This window comes from Salvelinus namaycush, unplaced genomic scaffold (assembly GCF_016432855.1).
Source record: "Salvelinus namaycush isolate Seneca unplaced genomic scaffold, SaNama_1.0 Scaffold1638, whole genome shotgun sequence".
In the NCBI taxonomy this organism is placed as follows: domain Eukaryota; kingdom Metazoa; phylum Chordata; class Actinopteri; order Salmoniformes; family Salmonidae; genus Salvelinus; species Salvelinus namaycush.
Genome location: NW_024058384.1, coordinates 4,711 through 32,500, shown reverse-complemented (window position 1 = coordinate 32,500; position 27,790 = coordinate 4,711). Strand labels below are relative to the sequence as shown.

Genomic DNA, 27,790 nt, shown 5'->3' with positions numbered 1-27,790 from the left:
TCTCTCACCATCCCTCTCTTACCATTCCTCTCTCTCACCATCCCTCTCTCTCACCATCCCTCTCTTACCATTCCTCTCTCTCACCATCCCTCTCTTACCATTCCTCTCTCTCACCATCCCTCTCTCACATCCCTCTGTTTCACCATCCCTCTCTCTCACATCCCTCTCTCTCACCATCCCTCTCTCCATCTCAACCCACTCTCTCACCATCCCTCTCTCACCATCCTTCTCTCACCATCCCTCTGTCTCACCATCCCTCTGTCTCACCATCCCTCTGTCTCACCATCCCTCTGTCTCACCATCCCTCTGTCTCACCATCCCTTACTCTCACCATCCCTCTCTCTCACCATCCCTCTCTCTCATCATCCCTCTCTCTCACCATCCCTCTCTCTCACCATCCCTTACTTTCACCATCCCTCTCTCCATCTCATCGCTCTCTCTCACCATCCCTCTCTCTCACCATCCCTCTCTCCATCTCATCGCTCTCTCTCACCATCCCTCTCTCTCACCATCCCTCTCTCTCTCTAACCTCTCTCTCATCTATCTCGCTCTCTCAACATCCCTCTCTCTCACCATCCCTCTCTCACCATCCCTCTCTCACATCCCTCTGTTTCACCATCCCTCTCTCTCACATCCCTCTCTCTCACCATCCCTCTCTCTCACCATCCCTCTGTCTCACATCCTTCTCTCTCACAATCTCTCTCTCTCATCATCCCTCTGTCTCACCATCCCTCTCTCCATCTCATCCCTCTCTCTCACCATCCCTCTCTCTCACCATCCCTCTCTCTCACCATCCCTCTGTCTCACCATCCCTCTCTCACCATCCCTTACTCTCACCATCCCTCTTTCTCACCATCCCTCTCTCTCACCATCCCTTCTCTCTCACCATCCCTCTCTCACCATCCCTTACTCTCACCATCCCTTACTCTCACCATCCCTCTCTCTCACCATCCCTCTCTCTCACTATCCCTCTCTCACCATCCCTCTCTCTCACCATCCCTCTCTCTCACATCCCTCTCTCTCACCATCCCTCTCTCTCATCATCCCTCTCTCTCAAACATCCCTCTCTCCCTCTCATCCCTCTCTCCCACCTCCCTGCCTCTCCTCCCTTGATGATGTTGGTGTGGTAGGGCTGGGCTAATCATTAACCCCTCGAGGGCTGAAATACTGATGCTTTCCTTGTCTCCCTGCTAGTTCATTGATTTGTTCATGTCACTGATTGACTGGAGGGTTCACTCACCTGGTGTCCCAGGTCTGAATCAGTCCCTGGTTAGTAGGAGAGAATGGAGACAGTAAAAAAATCCAATAGCTCCTAAATTCAACCTGTCATAATTGAGTCTATACCTCATCCCCCTCCATCCCTCATCCCCCTCCATCCCTCCATCCCTCATCCCCCTCCATCCCTCCATCCATCTTTCACCTCAGTTGTCAGGACACAGCCCCCACTCTACTCCACTTTATCTCTCTCTCACACTCTCCTCTTTCCTCTACATATCAATTATTTATTGTTTTCAATTGCAAGGACTTTATTGGCATGGGAAAGATATGTTTACATTGCCAAAGCAAGTGAACTAGATAATAAACAAAAATTAAATGAACAATAAAAAATGAACAGTAAACATTACACTCACAAGTTTGAAATGAATAGACACATTTCAAATATCATATCTCCATCTCTCACACTCATCCCTCTCCTCCTCTATTGCACTCCATCTGTCTCTCATTCTACCCGCTCCCTCTCTCGTCTCCTTCCCGGTTCTATCCTCCTATCACATACCACATGCAATATGTTCTGCCAGACAGATATCTGATGCCTCCAGATTTAGAGGAACCTGCAATCCAGTGAGCCTATTGGTTCTTTGTGCCAACAAGCCAATCAGGGCCTAGCGCCTGCCTGCTGTCAGAAACAGCCCTGACTCAGAGGTGGTGATTGAAGGATAAGGGAATAGTTTTCCTAATTATGTGACCTGGCCTGAAAAAACCTCCTTTATAAACAAGTCCTCTAGTCTAGAATGACCACAGTTTTTCATCTGTATTGACATTCTGCTGGTCTCTCCTCTATAGTGATCAGAGTGGTAAGGCGTTGCCATCTGCAGGCAGAGATATGTAACTACACTGATATTAATGTAACAGCATAGGTTTTCTCTCTGTCCATCTGGCCTGTTTAAACACATATTTAATGCCCCTGATTATTCTATTGATCAGTCAATAGAATAATGTTTCATTTTGGACATAAATGTGTTCTCTCTGTGCAGACACACGGAGGTGGATGAACATAAGATCCAGCACTGCTTCTGTTACACCTCCACTGTCCTCACCTCCACACTGGCCTTCCAGAAAGAACAGAAACTCAAAGTGGAGTGCCAGGCACTGTTACAGGTGGCCAAGAATCTCTTCACACATCTGGGTGAGTTATCCTCCCTCCCTCCTGTCCTCTCCTCTCCTGTCCTCTCCTCTCCTCTCCTGTCCTCTCCTGTCCTCTCCTGTCCTCTCCTGTCCTCTCCTCTCCCCTCCCATATTTCCTTCCCTTCCCTTCTCTCCTGTCCTCTCCTGTCCTCTCCTCTCCTGTCCTCTCCTGTCCTCTCCTGTCCTCTCCTGTCCTCTCCTGTCCTCTCCTCTCCTCTCCTGTCCTCTCCTCTCCCCTCCCATCTTTCCTTCCCTTCCCTTCCCTTCTCTCCTCTCCTCTGGCTCAGATTGAATCTCTACAGACTGATAACACAACCCTCCTTGTGGTATCTCAGCCTGATTATCAGTCCCGACCCTGTACACTCTCTCTCTCTCTCTCTCTCTCTCTCTCTCTCTCTCTCTCTCTCTCTCTCTCTCTCTCTCTCTCTCTCTCTCTCTCTCTCTCTTCTCTCTCTTCTCTCTCTTCTCTCTCTTCTCTCTCTCTCTCTCTCTGCAGATGATGTCTCAGTGTTGTTGCAGGAGATTATAGTGGAGGCCAGGAACCTCAGTGATGCAGAGATGTGAGTTCTTGATGACCCGTAAAACAACCTAAACCCTGGAAGTACATCTAACATGCTTTGCAGAGTATCTCATGCGGAGGAAAATGGAATAGAATATTTATTTTCTCTTTATCAATCTCTCTCTCTCTTCTTTATTTTACTCGTATTATTATCTATCCTGATTCTAGCCATTTTATCCTGCCTTCATGTACATATCTACCGCAAATACTTTGTTCCCCTGCACATTGATCTGGTACTTCCTGTATATAGCTCCACATTGATCTGGTACTCCCTGTATATAGCTTCACATTGATCTGGTACTTCCTGTATATAGCTCCACATTGATCTGGTACTGGTGCTCCCTGTATATAGCTCCACATTGATCTGGTACTGGTACTCCCTGTATATAGCTCCACATTGATCTGGTACTCCCTGTATATAGCTCCACATTGATCTGGTACTGGTACTCCCTGTATATAGCTCCTCATTGATCTGGTGCTCCCTGTATATAGCTCCACATTGATCTGGTACTCCCTGTATATAGCTCCACATTGATCTGGTACTGGTACTCCCTGTATATAGCTCCACATTGATCTGGTACTTCCTGTATATAGCTCCACATTGATCTGTTACTGGTGCTCCCTGTATATAGCTCCACATTGATCTGGTACTCCCTGTATATAGCTCCACATTGATCTGGTACTGGTACTCCCTGTATATAGCTCCACATTGATCTGGTACTCCCTGTATATAGCTCCACATTGATCTGGTACTCCCTGTATATAGCTCCACATTGATCTGGTACTCCCTGTATATAGCTCCACATTGATCTGTTACTGGTGCTCCCTGTATATAGCTCCACATTGATCTGGTACTCCCTGTATATAGCTCCACATTGATCTGATACTCCCTGTATATAGCTCCACATTGATCTGGTACTGGTACTCCCTGTATATAGCTCCACATTGATCTGTTACTGGTGCTCCCTGTATATAGCTCCACATTGATCTGGTACTCCCTGTATATAGCTCCACATTGATCTGATACTCCCTGTATATAGCTCCACATTGATCTGATACTCCCTGTATATAGCTCCACATTGATCTGGTACTCCCTGTATATAGCTCCACATTGATCTGATACTCCCTGTATATAGCTCCACATTGATCTGGTACTGGTACTCCCTGTATATAGCTCCACATTGATCTGGTACTGGTACTCCCTGTATATAGCTCCACATTGATCTGGTACTGGTACTCCCTGTATATAGCTCCTCATTGATCTGGTGCTCCCTGTATATAGCTCCACATTGATCTGGTACTCCCTGTATATAGCTCCACATTGATCTGGTACTGGTACTCCCTGTATATAGCTCCACATTGATCTGGTACTCCCTGTATATAGCTCCACATTGATCTGGTACTGGTACTCCCTGTATATAGCTCCACATTGATCTGGTACTTCCTGTATATAGCTCCACATTGATCTGTTACTGGTGCTCCCTGTATATAGCTCCACATTGATCTGGTACTCCCTGTATATAGCTCCACATTGATCTGGTACTGGTACTCCCTGTATATAGCTCCACATTGATCTGGTACTCCCTGTATATAGCTCCACATTGATCTGGTACTCCCTGTATATAGCTCCACATTGATCTGGTACTCCCTGTATATAGCTCCACATTGATCTGTTACTGGTGCTCCCTGTATATAGCTCCACATTGATCTGGTACTCCCTGTATATAGCTCCACATTGATCTGATACTCCCTGTATATAGCTCCACATTGATCTGGTACTGGTACTCCCTGTATATAGCTCCACATTGATCTGTTACTGGTGCTCCCTGTATATAGCTCCACATTGATCTGGTACTCCCTGTATATAGCTCCACATTGATCTGATACTCCCTGTATATAGCTCCACATTGATCTGATACTCCCTGTATATAGCTCCACATTGATCTGGTACTTCCTGTATATAGCTCCACATTGATCTGGTACTGGTACTCCCTGTATATAGCTCCACATTGATCTGATACTCCCTGTATATATCTCCACATTGATCTGGTACTCCCTGTATATAGCTCCACATTGATCTGATACTCCCTGTATATATCTCCACATTGATCTGGTACTTCCTGTATATAGCTCCACATTGATCTGGTACTCCCTGTATATAGCTCCACATTGATCTGGTACTGGTACTCCCTGTATATAGCTCCACATTGATCTGGTGCTCCCTGTATATATCTCCACATTGATCTGGTACTCCCTGTATATATCTCCACATTGATCTGGTACTCCCTGTATATATCTCCACATTGATCTGGTACTCCCTGTATATATCTCCACATTGATCTGGTACTCCCTGTATATAGCTCCACATTGATCTGGTACTCCCTGTATATAGCTCCACATTGATCTGATACTCCCTGTATATATCTCCACATTGATCTGGTACTCCCTGTATATATCTCCACATTGATCTGGTACTCCCTGTATATAGCTCCACATTGATCTGATACTCCCTGTATATAGCTCCACATTGATCTGGTGCTCCCTGTATATAGCTCCACATTGATCTGGTACTCCCTGTATATAGCTCCACATTGATCTGGTACTGGTACTCCCTGTATATAGCTCCACATTGATCTGGTACTCCCTGTATATAGCTCCACATTGATCTGGTACTGGTACTCCCTGTATATAGCTCCACATTGATCTGGTACTTCCTGTATATAGCTCCACATTGATCTGTTACTGGTGCTCCCTGTATATAGCTCCACATTGATCTGGTACTCCCTGTATATAGCTCCACATTGATCTGGTACTGGTACTCCCTGTATATAGCTCCACATTGATCTGGTACTCCCTGTATATAGCTCCACATTGATCTGGTACTCCCTGTATATAGCTCCACATTGATCTGGTACTCCCTGTATATAGCTCCACATTGATCTGTTACTGGTGCTCCCTGTATATAGCTCCACATTGATCTGGTACTCCCTGTATATAGCTCCACATTGATCTGATACTCCCTGTATATAGCTCCACATTGATCTGGTACTGGTACTCCCTGTATATAGCTCCACATTGATCTGTTACTGGTGCTCCCTGTATATAGCTCCACATTGATCTGGTACTCCCTGTATATAGCTCCACATTGATCTGATACTCCCTGTATATAGCTCCACATTGATCTGATACTCCCTGTATATAGCTCCACATTGATCTGGTACTTCCTGTATATAGCTCCACATTGATCTGGTACTGGTACTCCCTGTATATAGCTCCACATTGATCTGATACTCCCTGTATATATCTCCACATTGATCTGGTACTCCCTGTATATAGCTCCACATTGATCTGATACTCCCTGTATATATCTCCACATTGATCTGGTACTTCCTGTATATAGCTCCACATTGATCTGGTACTCCCTGTATATAGCTCCACATTGATCTGGTACTGGTACTCCCTGTATATAGCTCCACATTGATCTGGTGCTCCCTGTATATATCTCCACATTGATCTGGTACTCCCTGTATATATCTCCACATTGATCTGGTACTCCCTGTATATATCTCCACATTGATCTGGTACTCCCTGTATATATCTCCACATTGATCTGGTACTCCCTGTATATAGCTCCACATTGATCTGGTACTCCCTGTATATAGCTCCACATTGATCTGATACTCCCTGTATATATCTCCACATTGATCTGGTACTCCCTGTATATATCTCCACATTGATCTGGTACTCCCTGTATATAGCTCCACATTGATCTGATACTCCCTGTATATAGCTCCACATTGATCTGGTACTTCCTGTATATAGCTCCACATTGATCTGGTACTCCCTGTATATAGCTCCACATTGATCTGATACTCCCTGTATATAGCTCCACATTGATCTGGTACTGGTACTCCCTGTATATAGCTCCACATTGATCTGGTACTTCCTGTATATATCTCCACATTGATCTGGTACTCCCTGTATATAGCTCCACATTGATCTGGTACTTCCTGTATATATCTCCACATTGATCTGGTACTCCCTGTATATAGCTCCACATTGATCTGATACTCCCTGTATATAGCTCCACATTGATCTGGTACTGGTGCTCCATGTATATAGCTCCACATTGATCTGGTACTGGTACTCCCTGTATATAGCTCCACATTGATCTGGTACTGTTGCTCCCTGTATATAGCTCCACATTGATCTGGTACTGTTGCTCCCTGTATATAGCTCCACATTGATCTGGTACTGGTACTCCCTGTATATAGCTCCACATTGATCTGGTACTCCCTGTATATAGCTCCACATTGATCTGGTACTGGTACTCCCTGTATATAGCTCCACATTGATCTGGTACTCCCTGTATATAGCTCCACATTGATCTGGTACTCCCTGTATATAGCTCCACATTGATCTGGTACTCCCTGTATATAGCTCCACATTGATCTGGTACTTCCTGTATATAGCTCCACATTGATCTGGTACTGGTGCTCCATGTATATAGCTCCTCATTGATCTGGTACTGGTACTCCCTGTATATAGCTCCACATTGATCTGGTACTGTTGCTCCCTGTATATAGCTCCACATTGATCTGGTACTCCCTGTATATAGCTCCACATTGATCTGATACTCCCTGTATATAGCTCCACATTGATCTGGTACTTCCTGTATATAGCTCCACATTGATCTGGTACTCCCTGTATATAGCTCCACATTGATCTGATACTCCCTGTATATAGCTCCACATTGATCTGGTACTGGTACTCCCTGTATATAGCTCCACATTGATCTGGTACTTCCTGTATATATCTCCACATTGATCTGGTACTCCCTGTATATAGCTCCACATTGATCTGGTACTTCCTGTATATATCTCCACATTGATCTGGTACTCCCTGTATATAGCTCCACATTGATCTGATACTCCCTGTATATAGCTCCACATTGATCTGGTACTGGTGCTCCATGTATATAGCTCCACATTGATCTGGTACTGGTACTCCCTGTATATAGCTCCACATTGATCTGGTACTGTTGCTCCCTGTATATAGCTCCACATTGATCTGGTACTGGTACTCCCTGTATATAGCTCCACATTGATCTGGTACTGGTACTCCCTGTATATAGCTCCACATTGATCTGGTACTGTTGCTCCCTGTATATAGCTCCACATTGATCTGCTACTGGTACTCCCTGTATATTCAGTACTGTAGCTCCATGTTAATATTTTTATTTTCATTATTATTATTTAACTCTGCATCGTTGGGAAGGGCTCGTAAGCAAACATTTCACGGTATAATCTACAGTATGTCCATGTTACTAATAAAATGTTATTTTGATATGATCTCTCTCTCTCTCCCCCCCCTGTCATTTCTCTGTAGTTGCTCTGTGTTCCTACTGGATCAAGTCAGCCATGAGCTGGTTGCCAAGGTTTTTGATGGGGGCGTGGTCAGTGATGATGAGGTAAAACACATGTCTAGTACTTCTCTGTTTGATAATGTGAATTATGATGATGACGAAGATTTTAACATCATAATCATGATGAAGACTAAGATTATGAAGATGGTCTCTCTCTCTCTCTGTGTGTGTGTGTGTGTGTGTGTGTGTGTGTGTGTGTGTGTGTGTGTGTGTGTGTGTGTGTGTGTGTGTGTGTGTGTGTGTGTGTGTGTGTGTGTGTGTGTGTGTGTGTGTGTGTGTGTGTGCGCGCGCGTGCGTGCGTGCGTGTGTATATGTATGTGTGCGTGCGTGCGTGCGTGCGTGCGTGCGTGCGTGTGTGTAGAAGGAGTTCCGTATCCCTGCAGACCAGGGCATAGCGGGTCATGTAGCTATGACTGGGCAGATCCTGAACATTAAGGATGCGTACTCACACCCTCTGTTCTACCGAGGAGTGGACGACAGCACCGGTTTTAGAACACGCAACATCCTCTGCTTCCCCATCAAGGACGAGAACAACGGTGACAACTAACACTACTGGTGTTAACAACTGAACTAACACTACACTAGAGTAAACAACTAAACTAACACTACACTGGAGTTAACAACTAAACTAACACTACACTAGAGTAAACAACTAAACTAACACTACACTGGAGTAAACAACTAAACTAACACTACTGGTGTTAACAACTAAACTAACACTACACTGGTGTTAACAACTGAACTAACACTACACTGGAGTTAACAACTGAACTAACACTACTGGAGTAAACAACTAAACTAACACTACACTGGAGTAAACAACTGAACTAACACTACTGGTGTTAACAACTAAACTAACACTACACTGGTGTTAACAACTGAACTAACACTACACTGGAGTTAACAACTGAACTAACACTACACTGGAGTAAACAACTAAACTAACACTACTGGTGTTAACAACTAAACTAACACTACACTGGTGTTAACAACTGAACTAACACTACACTGGAGTTAACAACTGAACTAACACTACACTGGAGTAAACAACTGAACTAACACTACACTGGAGTAAACAACTGAACTAACACTACACTGGAGTAAACAACTAAACTAACACTACTGGTGTTAACAACTAAACTAACACTACACTGGTGTTAACAACTGAACTAACACTACACTGGAGTTAACAACTGAACTAACACTGCACTGGAGTAAACAACTAAACTAACACTACTGGTGTTAACAACTAAACTAACACTACACTGGTGTTAACAACTGAACTAACACTACACTGGAATTAACAACTGAACTAACACTACACTGGAGTAAACAACTGAACTAACACTACACTGGAGTAAACAACTGAACTAACACTACACTGGAGTAAACAACTAAACTAACACTACACTGGTGTTAACAACTAAACTAACACTACACTGGAGTAAACAACTGAACTAACACTACTGGTGTTAACAACTGAACTAACACTACACTGGAGTTAACAACTGAACTAACACTACACTGGAGTAAACAACTAAACTAACACTACACTGGAGTGAACAACTAAACTAACACTACACTGGAGTAAACAACTGAACTAACACTACACTGGAGTAAACAACTAAACTAACACTACTGGTGTTAACAACTAAACTAACACTACACTGGTGTTAACAACTGAACTAACACTACACTGGAGTTAACAACTGAACTAACACTACACTGGAGTAAACAACTAAACTAACACTACTGGTGTTAACAACTAAACTAACACTACACTGGTGTTAACAACTGAACTAACACTACACTGGAGTTAACAACTGAACTAACACTACACTGGAGTAAACAACTGAACTAACACTACACTGGAGTAAACAACTGAACTAACACTACACTGGTGTTAACAACTAAACTAACACTACACTGGAGTAAACAACTGAACTAACACTACTGGTGTTAACAACTGAACTAACACTACACTGGAGTAAACAACTGAACTAACACTACACTGGAGTAAACAACTAAACTAACACTACTGGTGTTAACAACTAAACTAACACTACACTGGTGTTAACAACTGAACTAACACTACTGGTGTTAACAACTGAACTAACACTACACTGGAGTTAACAACTGAACTAACACTACACTGGAGTAAACAACTAAACTAACACTACACTGGAGTAAACAACTAAACTAACACTACACTGGAGTAAACAACTGAACTAACACTACACTGGAGTAAACAACTAAACTAACACTACACTGGAGTAAACTATTCGATACACAGGACAGCTCCTGGAGTGAGGAGCTGCTCTCTACCTCTATGCTGCTCCATCTCTCATCTCTCTCTTTCTCTTCCTCTCTCTCTCTCATCTTTCTCTCTCTCTCTTCCTCTCTTCCTCTCTCTCTCTTTCTCTCTATGTCTCTCTCTCTCTCATCTCTCTCTTTCTCTTCCTCTCTCTCTCTCTCTCTCTCTCTCTCTCTCTTTCTCTCGCTCAATTACATTTCAATTTTAATTCAAGTGGCTTTATTGGCATGGGAAACATACACTCCCATTCAAAAGTTTGGGGTCACTTAGAAATGTCCTTGTTTTTTAAAGAAAAGCAAAAAAAATTGTCCATTAAAAATAACATCAAATTGATCAGAAATACTGTGTATACATTGTTAATGTTAATGCTAAAAATGGCCAAAAACAAAGAACTTTCTTCTGAAACTCGTCAGTCTATTCTTGTTCTGAGAAATGTAGGCTATTCCATGAGAGAAAGGCCAGCATCCCGGAGTCGCCTCTTCACTGTTGACGTTGAGACTGGTGTTTTGCAGGTACTATTTAATGAAGCTGCCAGTTGAAGACTTGTGAGGCGTCTGTTTCTCAAACTAGAGATCCTAATGTACTTGTCCTCTTGCTCAGTTGTGCACTGGAGCCTCCCACTCCTCTTTCTATTCTGGTTAGAGCCAGTTTACGCTGTTCTGTGACGTGAGTAGTACTCAGTGTTATACTCGCATGGAATAGCCTTCATTTCTCAGAACAAGAATGTTTTTTGTTTCTGGCCATTTTGAGTCTGTAATCGAACCCGCAAATGCTGATGCTCCAGATACTCAACTAGTCTAAAGAAGGCCAGTTTTATTGTCTCTTTAAGCAGAACAACAGTTTTCAGCTATGCTAACATAATTGCAAAAGGGTTTTCTAATGATCAATTATCCTTTTAAAATGATTAACTTGGATTCACTAACACAACGTGCCATTGGAACACAGGAGTGATGGTTAGTGATAATGGGCCTCTGTACGCCTATGTAGATATTCCATAAAAAATCTGCCGTTTCCAGCTACAATAGTCATTTACAACATTAACAATGTCTATACTGTATTCCTGATCAATTTGATGTTATTTTAAATGGACAAAAAATGTGCTTTTCTTTCAAAAACAAGGACATTTCTAAATGACCCCAAACTTTTGAACGGGAGTGTATATTTACATTGCCAAAGCAAGTGAAATAGATAATAAACAAAAGTGTAAAAATTACACTTTTAGAAGTTCCAAAAGATATTTCACATGTCATATTAACTACAAAAGGGAAAATAAATAAACACATATATGGGTCGTATTTACAATGGTGTTTGTTCTTCACTGGTTGCTCTCTTTCTTTCTCTCTCTTTCTCACGCTCTTCCTCTCTTTATGTCTTTCACTTTCTCTCTCTCTTTCTCTCTATCTCTCAGAGGTTATTGGGGTGGCTGAGTTGGTCAATAAGACTAATGGACCATGGTTTAACCGCTTCGATGAGGACCTGGCCACTGCTTTCTCCATCTACTGTGGAATCAGCATCGCACATGTGAGTCAGACAGACCATCTAAAGAGACACAATAACCGCTGACCTCTGACACTCCAGTCATGACTGAGTCACAAAGTGTGTTTTAAACAGTAGGATAAGATAGAGTAGGATGTTAGGGCCCTATTGCTGTGGTGTGGATTTAGTTGTCATTGACTGACTGGTCTCTCATGTGTGTGTTTAGTTTCTCCTGTATAATAATGTGGTTGACTGACTGGTCTCTCCTGTGTAATAATGTGGTTGACTGACTGGTCTCTCCTGTGTAATAATGTGGTTGACTGACTGGTCTCTCCTGTATAATAATGTGGTTGACTGACTGGTCTCTCCTGTGTAATAATGTGGTTGACTGACTGGTCTCTCCTGTGTAATAATGTGGTTGACTGACTGGTCTCTCCTGTGTAATAATATGGTTGACTGACTGGTCTCTCCTGTATAATAATGTGGTTGACTGACTGGTCTCTCCTGTGTAATAATGTGGTTGACTGACTGGTCTCTCCTGTATAATAATGTGGTTGACTGACTGGTCTCTCCTGTATAATAATGTGGTTGACTGACTGGTGTCTCCTGTGTAATAATGTTGTTGACTGACTGGTCTCTCCTGTGTAATAATGTGGTTGACTGACTGGTCTCTCCTGTATAATAATGTGGTTGACTGACTGGTCTCTCCTGTATAATAATGTGGTTGACTGACTGGTCTCTCCTGTGTAATAATGTGGTTGACTGACTGGTCTCTCCTGTGTAATAATGTGGTTGACTGACTGGTCTCTCCTGTGTAATAATATGGTTGACTGACTGGTCTCTCCTGTGTAATAATGTGGTTGACTGACTGGTCTCTCCTGTTGTAATAATATGGTTGACTGACTGGTCTCTCCTGTATAATAATGTGGTTGACTGACTGGTCTCTCCTGTATAATAATGTGGTTGACTGACTGGTCTCTCCTGTATAATAATGTGGTTGACTGACTGGTCTCTCCTGTATGTGTTCAGTCTCTTCTGTATAAGAAGGTCCATGAAGCTCAGTTCAGATCCCACCTGGCCAACGAGATGATGATGTACCACATGAAGGTAAAACACACACACTAACCCACACAACACGCACACACACACACACACACACACACACACACACACACACACACACACACACACACACACACACACACACACACACACACACACACACACACACACACACTAACTCACACAACGCACACACACAACACACACACACACACACACACACACACACACACACACACACACACACACACACACACACACACACACACACATACATCCAGTGCAGCAGTAATGTGTGCGTGTGTGCGTGTTTGCGCGTGCTTGCGTGCTTGCGTGTGTGTAGGTATCAGCGGAGGAGGTGGCCCAGCTGTTGGTAACTGGGCTGGAGCCAGTGGAAGAGATTCATCCCTTATTTGCTGAGTTCACCTACACACCCCGCTCACTACCTGACGACAACACACCCATGGTAATACAGAGGGACAGAGGAAGAGTGTGTATGTGTGTGTTTACGTGCACATCCATACAGATGTGTAGTTTCAAGTTTTAAATGTCACATGCACAAGTACAGTGAAAGGCCTTTCTTGCAGCTCTAACCCCCACAATGCAGCAATCAATAACAATGTGATACAAAAAATAACAAGGTAGAACAAAAACACACGAGATATAAAAATAAGAAATAAGAAGAACTAGATAAAGTAAGTAAGCATAGTATTTACAGGGTCAGTTCCAGTACCGTATTTACAATGTGCAAGGATACTGGATCGATAGAGGACTCAACATGGAAATAACCAGTTTTAGCATGGACATTGCCATTGAGAGCTTCCACCATTTTAAAGTAGGCGATTCCTATGTGTTGGGAGTAATCAGCCAATGAACAAGGCATTGCATTTTTCTTCTGATTGGGTGCTATAGTTTGTAAATGGCTTTATTACCACCATCTAGTGGCCACAACAACTGAATGACACATGATTTGGTTCAGGATTTCATCTCTGCAGGTGGTAGTAAATCACCAATATGAGCTTTACACTTCTTTCAAACATAAAAGAAGAAAGTTGACTACTTTAAAATGGAGGTAGCCTCAAAGGCGCACCCATCCTGTCACAGATCCTATAATGGTACAGACACAAAGATAAGACGTCTTTCCATCTCTATGTGCACATCCAACAATCTTCCTCTGACAATCTTCCTCTGACAATCTTCCTCTGACAATCTTCCTCTGACACTCTTCCTCTAACAATCCTCCTCTAACAATCTTCCTCTGATAATCTTCCTCTGACAATCTTCCTCTGATAATCTTCCTCTGATAATCTTCTTCTGATAATCTTCCTCTAACAATCTTCCTCTGACAATCTTCCTCTAACAATCTTCCTCTAACAATCCTCCTCTAACAATCTTCCTCTGATAATCTTCCTCTAACAATCTTCCTCTGACAATCTTCCTCTAACAATCTTCCTCTGGCAATCTTCCTCTGACAATTTTCCTCTGACAATCTTCCACTGACAATTTTCCTCGGACAATCTTCCTCTGACAATCTTCCTCGGACAATTTTCCTCGGACAATCTTCCTCTGACAATCTTCCTCGGACAATCTTCCTCTGACAATCTTCCTCGGACAATCTTCCTCTGACAATCTTCCTCGGACAATCTTCCTCTGACAATCTTCCTCTGACAATCTTCCTCTAACAATCTTCCTCTAACAATCTTCCTCTGACAATCTTCCTCTAACAATCTTCCTCTGACAATCTTCCTCTAACAATCTTCCTCTGACAATCTTCCTCTGACAATTTTCCTCTGACAATCTTCCTCTGGCAATCTTCCTCTAACAATCTTCCTCTGGCAATCTTCCTCTAACAATCTTCCTCTGACAATCTTCCTCTAACAATCTTCCTCTGACAATCTTCCTCTGACAATTTTCCTCTGACAATCTTCCTCTGGCAATCTTCCTCTAACAATCTTCCTCTGGCAATCTTCCTCTAACAATCTTCCTCTGACAATCTTCCTCTAACAATCTTCCTCTGACAATCTTCCTCTAACAATCTTCCTCTGACAATCTTCCTCTGACAATCTTCCTCTGACAATCTTCCTCTAACAATCTTCCTCTGACAATCTTCCTCTGACAATCTTCCTCTGACAATCTTCCTCTGACAATCTTCTTCAGAATAACACAGTTTTGACCAATAAGAGTAAAACTGATTTGGGGAGTATCCAGCCAGATGAAAGCAGTTCCTGCTGTACTGTGTCTGATCTCTTCCTCTCCTGTGTGTCCAGGGCATCCTGAGTATGTTTGAGGACATGGGCTTCATCAACGCCTATAAGATTGACCTGCACACTCTGGCCAGGTACCTTTCACGCTCTCTCTCTTTCTCTCCAGTCCACTCACTGTCTGTGTGTCTGAAGAGGTTGCTATGGCGATGAAGTGGTGGTTATGGTGATTGATTGTGTGGTTGTCCTGGTTTCAGGTTCTGTCTGATGGTAAAGAAGGGTTACAGAGATCCTCCCTATCATAACTGGACGCACGCCTTCTCAGTCTCTCACTTCTGTTATCTCCTCTACAAGAACCTGGGCCTGGCCAACTACCTGGAGTAAGTATAAACCCCTTAAACCTTACATACTACCCAATCTACTCTATACCCTACATACTACACTATCTACCCTATACCCTAACCCTATATACTACACCATTTACCCTATACCCTAACCCTACATACTACACCATCTACCCTATACCCTAACCCTACATACTATACCCTAACCCTACATACTACACCATATACCCTATAACCTAACCTTACATGCTACACCATCTACCCTATACCCTAACCCTACATACTACACCATCTACCCTAACCCTACATACTATACCATCTACCCTATACCCTAACCCTACATACTATACCCTAACCCTACATACTATACCCTAACCCTACATTCCTAACCCTATCTCCTCTACAGGAATCTGGGCCTGGCCAACTACCTCGAGCTAGTAGAAACCCTGGCACCCTTTATCCTATAATCTACATACTAAACCCTATTACCCTACAGTCTAACCTCCTACCCCTCCCTCTCTGTCTGTAGGAATATAGAGATCTTTGCTCTCTTTGTCTCCTGTATGTGCCATGACCTGGACCACCGTGGGACTAACAACTCCTTTCAAGTGGCCTCAGTAAGACACCTCACACACACACACACACACACACACAGACACACACACACACACACACACACACACACACACACACACACACACACACACACACTCACACACACACACACACACACACACACACACACACACACACACACACACACGCACACACTCGCACGCACGCACGCACACACACTCACACACACACACGTACAGTGCACACGTACAGTGCATTCGTAAAGTATTCAGACCCCTTGACTTTTTTCGCATTTTGTTACGTTATTAGACATTTTTGCAAATGTATTCAAAATAAAAAACAGAAATACCTTATTTGCGTAATATTCAGACCCTTTTCTATGAGACTCGAAATTGAGCTCAGGTGCGTCTTGTTTCCATTGATCATCCTTTAGATGTTTCTACAACTTGATTGGAGTCCACCTGTGGTAAATTCAATTGATTGGACATTATTTGGAAAGAAACACACCTGTCTATATAAAAGGTCCCACAGTTGACAGTGGATGTCAGAGCAAAAACCAAGCCATGAGGTCAGAGGGAGTTGTCCGTAGAGCTCAGAGACAGGATTGTGTCGAGGCACAGAACTGGGGAAGGGTACCAAAAAATGTCTGCAGCATTGAAGGTCCCCAAGAACACAGTGGCCTCATCATTCTTAAATGGAAGAAATTTGGAACCACCAAGACTCTTCCTAGACCTGACCACCCCGCCAAACTGAGCAATCGGGGGAGAAGGACCTTGGTCAGGGATGTGACCAAGAACCCGATGGTCACACTGACAGAGCTCCAAAGAACCTTTGTGGAGATGGGAGAACCTTCCAGAAGGACAACAATCTCTGCAGCACTCCACCAATCAGGCCTTTATGGTAGAGTGGCCAGACGGAAGCCACTCCTCAGTAAAAGGCACATGACAGCCCGCTTGGAGTTTGCCAAAAGGCATCTAAAGGACTCTGACTATGAGAAACAAGATTCTCTGGTCTCATGAATCCAAGATTGAATACCAAGCGTCATGTCTGGAGGAAACCTGGCACCATCCCTATGGTGAAGCATGGTAGTGGCAGCATCATGCTGTGGGGATGTTTTTCAGCGGCAGGGACTGGAAGACTAGTCAGGATTTAGGGAAAGATGAACGGCGCAAAGTAGAGAGAGATCGTTGATGAAAACCTGCTCCAGAGCGTTCAGGACCTCAGACTGGGGCGAAGGTTCATTTTCCAACAGGACAACAACCCTAAGCACACAGCCAAGACAATGCAGGAGTGGCTTCGGGACAAGTCTCTAAATGTCCTTGAGTGGTCCAGCCAGAGCCTGGACTTGAATCCGATCAAACATCTCTGGAGAGACCTGAAAATAGCTGTGCAGTGACACTACACATCCAACCTGACAGAGCTTGATAGGATCTGCAGAGAAGAATGGGACAAACTCCCCAAATACAGGTGTGCCAAGCTTGTAGCGTCATACCCAAGAAGACTCGAGGGTTTAATCGCAACCAAAGGTGCTTCAACAAAATACTGGGTAAAGGGTCTGAATACTTACAGTACCCGTCTAAAGTTTGGACATACCTACTCATTCAAGGGTTTTTCTTTATTTTTACTACTTTCTACATTGTTGAATAATAGTGAAGACATCAAAACTATGAAGTAACACATATGGAATCATGCAGTAACCAACAAAGTGTTAAACAAATCAAAATATATTTGAGATTCTTCAAAGTAGCCTCCCTTTGCCTTGATGACAGCTTTGCACACTCTTGGCATTCTCTCAACCAGCTTCATGAGGCTTTTTAATACATTTTTAATACACTTGCAAAAATGTCTAAAAAACTGTTTTTGCTTTGTCATTATGGGGTATTGTGTGTAGATTGATGGGGGGGAAACGATTTAGTCCATTTTATAAAAAGTCTGTAACGTATCAAATGTGTAAAAAGTCAAAGGGTCTGAATAGTTTCTGAATGGACCGAACATGTAGTCACAGCCTCGAAAACAGCCCTCACACACACAACCTCGCTCAACACACATACAGGTATAGCACCGGTAACACTTGTCGAACACACAGTAGGAAAAGTCAAGGAAAGACTGTGGTTAGACAAGGGTAGTACACTTCACTTCAGTAATTCCAGCAGCATAGAGAGCAAACTGAGAGGTGGTCTATCTATGTAATAACGTGTTCTGTCTTCCTCCTCTACAGCAATCTGTCCTGGCTGCCCTCTACAGCTCAGAGGGCTCTGTGATGGAGGTAAACACACACACACACACACACACACACACACACACACACACACACACACACACACACACACACACACACACACACACACACACACACACACACACACACACACACACACACACACACACGCACATCTCTGGGACTACAGCGACACCTAGTGGCCAGCCTTCAACCTCCTATCCCATAATAACCTGTGTTTGTTTCCACAGCGACACCACTTTGCCCAAGCCATAGCCATTCTGAACACCCACGGCTGCAACATCTTCGACAAGTTCTCCAGAAAGGTCCGTTTCTCTCCAGCCTGGGATCCCACACTGCTGTTGTGTTAACAACAGTGTTAACCCAGGACTGTTATAGGTTGTGTGCGTGTGTGTGTGTGTGTGTGTGTGTGTTAACAGGACACCCAGGACTGTTATAGGTTGTGTTTCTGTGTGTGTGTGTTAACAGTACACCCAGGACTGTTATAGGTTGTGTTTCTGTGTGTGTGTGTGTTAACAGTACACCCAGGACTGTTATAGGTTGTGTTTCTGTGTGTGTGTGTGTTAACAGGACACCCAGGACTGTTATAGGTTGTGTTTCTGTGTGTGTGTGTTAACAGTACACTCAGGACTGTTATAAGTTGTGTGTTTGTGTATGTGTTGTGTTAACAGCACTGTAACATAACTCATGTATATGGTAATTATGGGTGTTATCACCAGTAAAATACTCTGAAACATTTTACTGTAGCATACTGTAAATGATGGTGCATTGTGGGAAAATGTTGTGGGTGGGAAAATAATTGCTGTATTTCGAATGGTACTGTAATTCCACCCCACAGAATACACTACCGTATCTTTGGAGCGCCAGAAACCTTTTGACCACTAGTGGGCGCATGATATTGTTGTTTCTGGCTCATTAACATATTTTGATGCGTGCCTTGTAAGAGGATTTAATATTTATTTCATGGTGAGTCAGAATGCTGTACCAATTTAACTTTTATGTGGTTGTAGTGCCCCATCAATTTAAATATATCGGGGACAGATTGGAGTGGCAGCTAGTCGTGAACCTTAAATGGTTGACCATTTTGCTATGTCATTTTGCCTTGTAGTCGCTGCCAGTTTGGAAACCTTTGTTAAGGCCTCTAGAATTGCAAGTTATTTAAAACACCAGATATTCATTAATGTTTTGTAATGTGGAAACACATTACCTAGCAGCAAATCTGCTTGCACCAATCCCTTGTAATTACAGAAAAATGCTGTGAAATACAAACCTTTCCCCTCAATGAATTTCTTTCATCTATCCATTCATTATGATTGTGGTAGCATTTACTTCATTACAGAGTACCTTCTTTTCATACCATATTTATATTACAGTATATTACTTGCCGTCGAGCTGCCTGTCAGATACTGTCAAATTCACGGTAACCGCTTTACAGTGAGGACACCCAGGACTATTATAGGTTGTGTGTGTGTGGTTATCAGGACTACCAGAGGATGTTGGACTTGATGAGGGATATCATCCTGGCCACTGACCTGGCTCACCACCTTCGCATCTTCCCCGACCTGCAAAGGATGGCTGACGGTAAGGCTGTGTGTGTGTGTGTGTGTGTGTGTGTGTGTGTGTGTGTGTGTGTGTGTGTGTGTGTGTGTGTGTGTGAGTGTGTGTGAGTGTGAGTGTGTGTGTTATACTTTTTTTGCACCTAAACCGAGGGAAACAATTGTCAGCCTTAGGCAATAGAAGGTTTGAGTCTACCTAGGCTGACAATCTGGCCCCAGGGGAGTTGTGTGTGCGAATTTGTGAGTATGATAGTCTTCCATTTTCTTTCCCTTTCTGTTTGTACGTGTGTGTGCGTGTCCTAGCTGGCTACAATCCCAAAAATCAGACCCACCGTTCTCTGCTGCTGTGTCTGCTGATGACCTCATGCGACCTGTCGGACCAGACCAAGGGCTGGAAGACCACCCGCAAGATCGCTGTGAGGAACCATAACGTCTACTCCTAACCCACAACCCAACCCTAACCCTCAACCACAACCCTAACCCAAACCTCAACCACAACCCTAACCCTCAACCACAACCCTAACCCAAACCTCAACCACAACCCTAACCCTCAACCATAACCCTCAACCACAAACCTTACCCAAACCTCAACCACAACCCTAACCCTCAACCACAAACCTTACCCAAACCTCAACCACAACCCTAACCCAAACCTCAACCACAACCCTAACCCAAACCTCAACCACAACCCTAACCCTAACCTCAACCACAACCCTAACCCTCAACCACAAACCTTACCCAAACCTCAACCACAACCCTAACCCAAACCTCAACCACAACCCTAACCCAAACCTCAACCACAACCCTAACCCTCAACCACAACCCTAACCCAAACCTCAACCACAACCCTAACCCTAACCCCAACCACAACCCTAACCCTAACCCTAAACCTCAACCACAACCCTAACCCAAACCTCAACCACAACCCTAACCCTAACCCCAACCACAACCCTAACCCTAACCCTAAACCTCAACCACAACCCTAACCCGCTCATGATAAATGTTTATTTATTTATTTATTTATTTGTGGATTTACTCTTATGTCTTTTAAGCACTGACCATAAATATGATGGCACTTATTTGTATCATATTCTTTGACTCCTTAGTGTGGCGTGGTTTTATCTTATTTATTTTTTGGATACTTTTATAGTACTTATCTTGAGTTGAAAGCACTTTCGTTTATATATTTTTTTTGTCATTAAAGTATTTTTATACATAAGGCTTACCATTTATCCTAAAGGGGTTGCCAGTGCCAGTGCACATCAGATTCGTCTGTTATTTATTAAACCTAACCCAGCCCGTGCCTGGCATTTTATACATCATTTGGGTTTTAAAAGACTTATCTGACTGGATTGTTTTAGTATTTTCGTTGTTTTAATTTGTTTGTCTATTCTTTTTTAGTCATTAAAGTATTTTTATACATAAGTCTTACCATTTATCCTAAAGGGGTTGCCTGTGCCAGTGCACATCAGATTCGTCTGTTATTTATTAAATCTAACCCTCAACCACAACCCTTACCAAAAACCTCAACCACAACCCTAACCCAAACCTCAACCCTAACCCTAACCCTCAACCACAACCCTTACCCTAGCTTCACGTCCATATGCAGGTTCAACCCTAACCCTAACCTCAACCCTAACCTCAACCCTCAACCCTAACCCTCAACCACAACCCTAACCAAAACCCAGACACTAACCCTATAGGTTCATGTTCATATCCTGGTTCAACCCTAATCCTAGCCTCAAGCCTCAACCCTAACCCTAACCTCAACCCTAGCCTCAACCCTCAACCCTAACCTCAACCCTAACCCTCAACCCTAACCCCAGACCCTAGTTGACCTTTGACCCTAAACCTATTTTTCTCTCCTCTGTGTATTCAGGAGCTGATCTATAAAGAGTTCTTCTCCCAGGGGGATCTGGTATGTGTGCTGCACTTTATTCCTGCACCGTATTTGTGTGTGTGTGTTGGAGGGGTGAGTGTGTATCTGACGTGTGTAACTTACTTGTGTGTGCAGGAGAAGGCGATGGGGAATCGTCCCAGTGAGATGATGGACAGAGAGAAGGCCTACATCCCAGAGCTACAGATCAGCTTCATGGAACACATCGCCATGCCCATCTACAAGTAAGAACCAATCACAACACAGCGTTTATCACTACTGACCCAATCACAACACGGCCCACAGCACCACCTAATATTGTGTCCCACGCCCCTGTCCTCTCATAGGCTGCTGTCAGAGCTGTTACCAGGGGCAACCGAGCTGTATGAGCGTGTAGCGACCAATCGAGTACAGTGGACCAAAGTCTCCCACAAGTTCAGCGTCCGTGGGTTGCCTAGCAACAATAGCCTCGACTTCCTGGATGAAGAGTATGAATTGCTGCAATCCCAGGGTGCACTTGGGGATGACAGCCACTGCGATGACACCCACTGCCTCAACGGTTGCCTGGATGAGGGGGGCGGAGGGAGGGGCCTGTAACCATACCGACCAATGGGAGTGGAGAAAGCAGTATCTCTAGGCTAATAGAAACCTAAGGAAACTATTCCCTTTTTATGTCCTCAAGCGGAGAAGGCGGGACTCTGAGACAGTTTGACGTTTGACTGACAGCTGTCAATCTCTAAGGCTGAGCAAAACAGATGGAGTGAATGCAGGAGGGACAATTCAGATGAATCATTTCAAAGGAGTCGAATCAGACTATTCAATTCAGACAATTCCTGTAGATGCTAAATGTGACTGAACTCCTGTGAGGAAAGCAGAGAGTCGTGTTGACTCTGGAAATGATAATTTTCATAACGAGGTCTCCGTTCATATTCTTCTGAGTTTCTGTTTCACACACAGACACCTAATAGGTAAATACCTGTGTAATAACACATAGGTAAATAGCTCCTTTCCTAGTTAACAGAAAGCTGTGTAGTACGAAGGACAGTTATGGAATCTGTTGGTTTATGTTGTTTTAAGATCATCAGAATCCCTCCCATCAGCCCACACACACCCTGATGAGCTGCTATGTCACTCATATGACTGCTTATGTATACTGTATGTAGCCTACACCTTGTGTGTTACACCCTTTATCTCAGCCAGTATTGGATGTATTTTTCATGTCTTAGGCATCATGTAAGTCTCTAGTTTGCCAGATATTATATTTGTTATTATATATGGAGACCATTCGTGGCCATGCGATGCCCAGTGGTTATTGAGGGAAACTGTATCTGCCTTGTGTCAGGAAATGTGAGTGGAACTTCCCTCTTTTGAAAATGGGGACAGTTTGACAGTCAGTGATCACTGGTCAGTGCCATCCTCATTTGCTAACACACACAGACAGACAGACAGACAGACAGACAGACAGACAGACAGACAGACAGACAGACAGACAGACAGACAGACAGACAGACAGACAGACAGACAGACAGACAGACAGACAGACAGACAGACAGACAGACAGACAGACAGACAGACAGACAGACAGACAGACAGACAGACAGACAGACAGACAGACAGACAGACAGACAGACAGACAGACAGACAGACACCACAACCACCATTACAAGAGCCACTGAGAGCCATTCCTCTTTTCTTCTTAGTGTTTCTCTCTGTGTCTCTATATAACCCCTTGAAACACATGGAATAGAGTGTAAGTGAAGCCCTTTAAATGATCCAGTGTCATCATACCTGTGTGTGTGTGTGTGGTACGGATCTGCCTTATCGTGCATCTATGCTGCCTTTCTCAGAGCTTACCATGTTGGACCATAGATACAAACAGACACAGAGGCCAAACAGTATCTCCAGTGTGTTGGTTAACAGACCTATAGATGACAGTGTGTTGATTAACAGACCTATAGATGACAGTGTGTTGATGAACAGACCTATAGATGACAGTGTGTTGATGAACAGACCTATAGATGACAGTGTGTTGATGAACAGACCTATAGATGACAGTGTGTTGATTAACAGACCTATAGATGACAGTGTGTTGATGAACAGACCTATAGATGACAGTGTGTTGATGAACAGACCTATAGATGACAGTGTGTTGATTAACAGACCTATAGATGACAGTGTGTTGGTTAACAGACCTATAGATGACAGTGTGTTGATTAACAGACCTATAGATGACAGTGTGTTGATGAACAGACCTATAGATGACAGTGTGTTGATGAACAGACCTATAGATGACAGTGTGTTGGTTAACAGACCTATAGATGACAGTGTGTTGATGAACAGACCTATAGATGACAGTGTGTTGATTAACAGACCTATAGATGACAGTGTGTTGATGAACAGACCTATAGATGACAGTGTGTTGGTTAACAGACCTATAGATGACAGTGTGTTGATGAACAGACCTATAGATGACAGTGTGTTGATTAACAGACCTATAGATGACAGTGTGTTGATGAACAGACCTATAGATGACAGTGTGTTGGTTAACAGACCTATAGATGACAGTGTGTTGATTAACAGACCTATAGATGACAGTGTGTTGATGAACAGACCTATAGATGACAGTGTGTTGATTAACAGACCTATAGATGACAGTGTGTTGATGAACAGACCTATAGATGACAGTGTGTTGGTTAACAGACCTATAGATGACAGTGTGTTGGTTATCAGTGTGTTGGTTATCAGTGTGTTGGTTATCAGTGAGTTCACTGTCTCAGGAGTTTAAAACACACTACCACTCAACTCCAATCAATCAGCCACCTAAATGTTAAACTAATGTGTGAAACTGCTGCTCGGTGAAGCCAGAGCAACAGCTTACCCTCACCACATGTCAGGGCTTACATACTGTATATGTGGAAGAATTAAGGCCATATATGTGAATATATTTCTTAAAAGGGCGTACAGGTGAATATATTTGTTAAGTGAATGAACTGGGGATGTTGGTTAGGTGACAGGGGCGTACAGGTGAATATATTTGTTAAGTGAATGAACTGGGGATGTTGGTTAGGTGACAGGGGCGTACAGGTCAATATATTTGTTAAGTGAATGAACTGGGGATGTTGGTTAGGTGACAGGGGCGTACAGGTCAATATATTTGTTAAGTGAATGAACTGGGGATGTTGGTTAGGTGACAGGGGCGTACAGGTGAATATATTTGTTAGATGAATGAACTGGGGATGTTGGTTAGGTGACAGGGGTGTACAGGTGAATATATTTGTTAAGTGAATGAACTGGGGATGTTGGTTAGGTGACAGGGGCGTACAGGTCAATATATTTGTTAGATGAATGAACTGGGGATGTTGGTTAGGTGACAGGGGCGTACAGGTCAATATATTTGTTAAGTGAATGAACTGGGGATGTTGGTTAGGTGACAGGGGCGTACAGGTCAATATATTTGTTAAGTGAATGAACTGGGGATGTTGGTTAGGTGACAGGGGCGTACAGGTCAATATATTTGTTAAGTGAATGAACTGGGGATGTTGGTTAGGTGACAGGGGCGTACAGGTCAATATATTTGTTAAGTGAATGAACTGGGGATGTTGGTTAGGTGACAGGGGCGTACAGGTCAATATATTTGTTAAGTGAATGAACTGGGGATGTTGGTTAGGTGACAGGGGCGTACAGGTCAATATATTTGTTAGATGAATGAACTGGGGATGTTGGTTAGGTGACAGGGGCGTACAGGTCAATATATTTGTTAAGTGAATGAACTGGGGATGTTGGTTAGGTGACAGGGGCGTACAGGTCAATATATTTGTTAAGTGAATGAACTGGGGATGTTGGTTAGGTGACAGGGGCGTACAGGTGAATATATTTGTTAAGTGAATGAACTGGGGATGTTGGTTAGGTGACAGGGGCGTACAGGTCAATATATTTGTTAAGTGAATGAACTGGGGATGTTGGTTAGGTGACAGGGGCGTACAGGTCAATATATTTGTTAAGTGAATGAACTGGGGATGTTGGTTAGGTGACAGGGGCGTACAGGTCAATATATTTGTTAGGTGAATGGTGTATAGGTGAATATATGAATGGACTGCATATAGCTTAATATATTAATATATTTGGTAGATGATTCTCCCTCAGGATGTCTGTGTGTATGACTTCACTGACTTTGACTTCATGTTATTGTACAGATTTTAACTGTTCTAATGGCATTCAGGTAGGCTAGCGATCTGAAGCCTCGCTCTAGTGCTGTATGTCTGTGACCTCTGACCCCTGATGAACACAGATGAACTTCCTCCCTCCCATTCCAGATCTGCCTTCTTCATATGTGTGTTGATGATGATGATGCAGAAACTCTGATGTAAATACAGTCTGATCTTAAATTATTACTTTAGACAGTTGTCTCTCTTAACTTTGTTTTACGTTAGCGTGTTTGTGTCAGCGAGTCAGGGCTCCATCATGTGCCAATCCCCATCTCCACGGAAACGCAGGATTCTTACCTGTGATGTAATCACATAGGCTATATATAAATGCTGTAAATAACAGTTTATGAAGTGTTACTTGATTCTATGTAATTATTACAATGAGGACTATTTTAATTATTTCATGTTATACAGTTGAAGTCAGAAGTTCACATACACTTAGGTTGGAGTCATTAAAACTAGTTTTTCAACCACTCCACACATTTCTTGTTAACAAACTATAGTTTTGGCAAGTTGATTAGGACATCTACTTTGTGCATGACACAAGTCATTTTTCCAACAATTGTTTACAGACAGATTATTTCACTTATAATTTCACTGTATCACAATTCCAGTGGGTCATAAATTTACATACACTAAGTTGACTGTGCCTTTAAACAGCTTGGAAAATTCCAGAAAATGATGTCATGGCTTTAGAAGCTTCTGATAGGCTAATTGACATCATTTGAGTCAATTGGAGGTATACCTGTGGATGTATTTCAAGGCCTACCTTCAAACTCAGTGCCTCTTTGTTTGACATCATGGGAAAATCAAAATAATCAGCCAATTGTAGACCTCCACAAGTCTGGCTCATCCTTGGGGGCAATTTCCAAACGCCTGAATGTACCACATTCATTTGTACAAAATATATTACGCAAGTATAAACACTATGGGACCACACAGCCGTCATACCACTCAGGAAGGAGACGCGTTCTGTCTCCTAGAGATGAACGTACTTTGGTGCGAGAAGTGCAAATCAATCCCAGAACAACAGCAAAGGTCCTTGTGAAGATGCTGGAGGAAACAGGTACAAAAGCATCTGTATCCACAGTAAAACGAGTCCTATATTGACATAACCTGAAAGGCCGCTCAGCAAGGAAGAAGCAACTGCTCCAAAACCGCCATAAAAAAGCCAGACTACGGTTTGCAACTGCACATGGGGACAAAGTTCGTACTTTTTGGAGAAATGTCCTCTGGTCTGATGAAACAAAAATAGAACTGTTTGGCCATAATGACCATCGTTATGTTTGGAGGAAAAAGGGGGAGGCTTGCAAGCCGAAAAACACCATCCCAACCGTGAAGCACGGGGCTGGCAGCATCATGTTGTGGGGGTGCTTTGCTGCAGGAGGTACTGGTGCACACACAAAATAGATGGCATCATGAGGATTAAAATGATGTGGATATATTGAAGCAACATCTCAAGACATCAGTTAGGAAGTTAAAGCTTCCTAACTGGTCTCAAATGGGTCTTCCAAATGGACAATGACTCCAAGCATACTTCCAAAGTTGTGG

General features: G+C 43.2%; 1 protein-coding gene across 1 annotated transcript in view; it reads left to right on the top strand.

The window, feature by feature from the left end:
• LOC120037219 (cGMP-dependent 3',5'-cyclic phosphodiesterase-like) overlaps window positions 1–22,631 on the top strand; it is a gene marked incomplete at its 5' end in the record, with an annotated part of 42,265 nt that extends 19,634 nt beyond the window's left edge. The window contains 17 exons of the mRNA XM_038983396.1: window positions 2,256–2,407; window positions 2,903–2,966; window positions 8,354–8,435; window positions 8,752–8,926; window positions 12,113–12,225; window positions 13,210–13,287; window positions 13,586–13,708; window positions 15,510–15,580; window positions 15,701–15,823; window positions 16,317–16,404; window positions 18,582–18,629; window positions 18,833–18,907; window positions 20,084–20,183; window positions 20,462–20,574; window positions 22,038–22,076; window positions 22,173–22,279; window positions 22,382–22,631. Of these exons, the coding sequence (XP_038839324.1) occupies window positions 2,256–2,407; window positions 2,903–2,966; window positions 8,354–8,435; window positions 8,752–8,926; window positions 12,113–12,225; window positions 13,210–13,287; window positions 13,586–13,708; window positions 15,510–15,580; window positions 15,701–15,823; window positions 16,317–16,404; window positions 18,582–18,629; window positions 18,833–18,907; window positions 20,084–20,183; window positions 20,462–20,574; window positions 22,038–22,076; window positions 22,173–22,279; window positions 22,382–22,631 (1,801 nt within the window). The remainder of the gene's footprint in view (window positions 1–2,255; window positions 2,408–2,902; window positions 2,967–8,353; window positions 8,436–8,751; window positions 8,927–12,112; window positions 12,226–13,209; window positions 13,288–13,585; window positions 13,709–15,509; window positions 15,581–15,700; window positions 15,824–16,316; window positions 16,405–18,581; window positions 18,630–18,832; window positions 18,908–20,083; window positions 20,184–20,461; window positions 20,575–22,037; window positions 22,077–22,172; window positions 22,280–22,381) is intronic.
• Window positions 22,632–27,790: the final 5,159 nt, after the last annotated feature.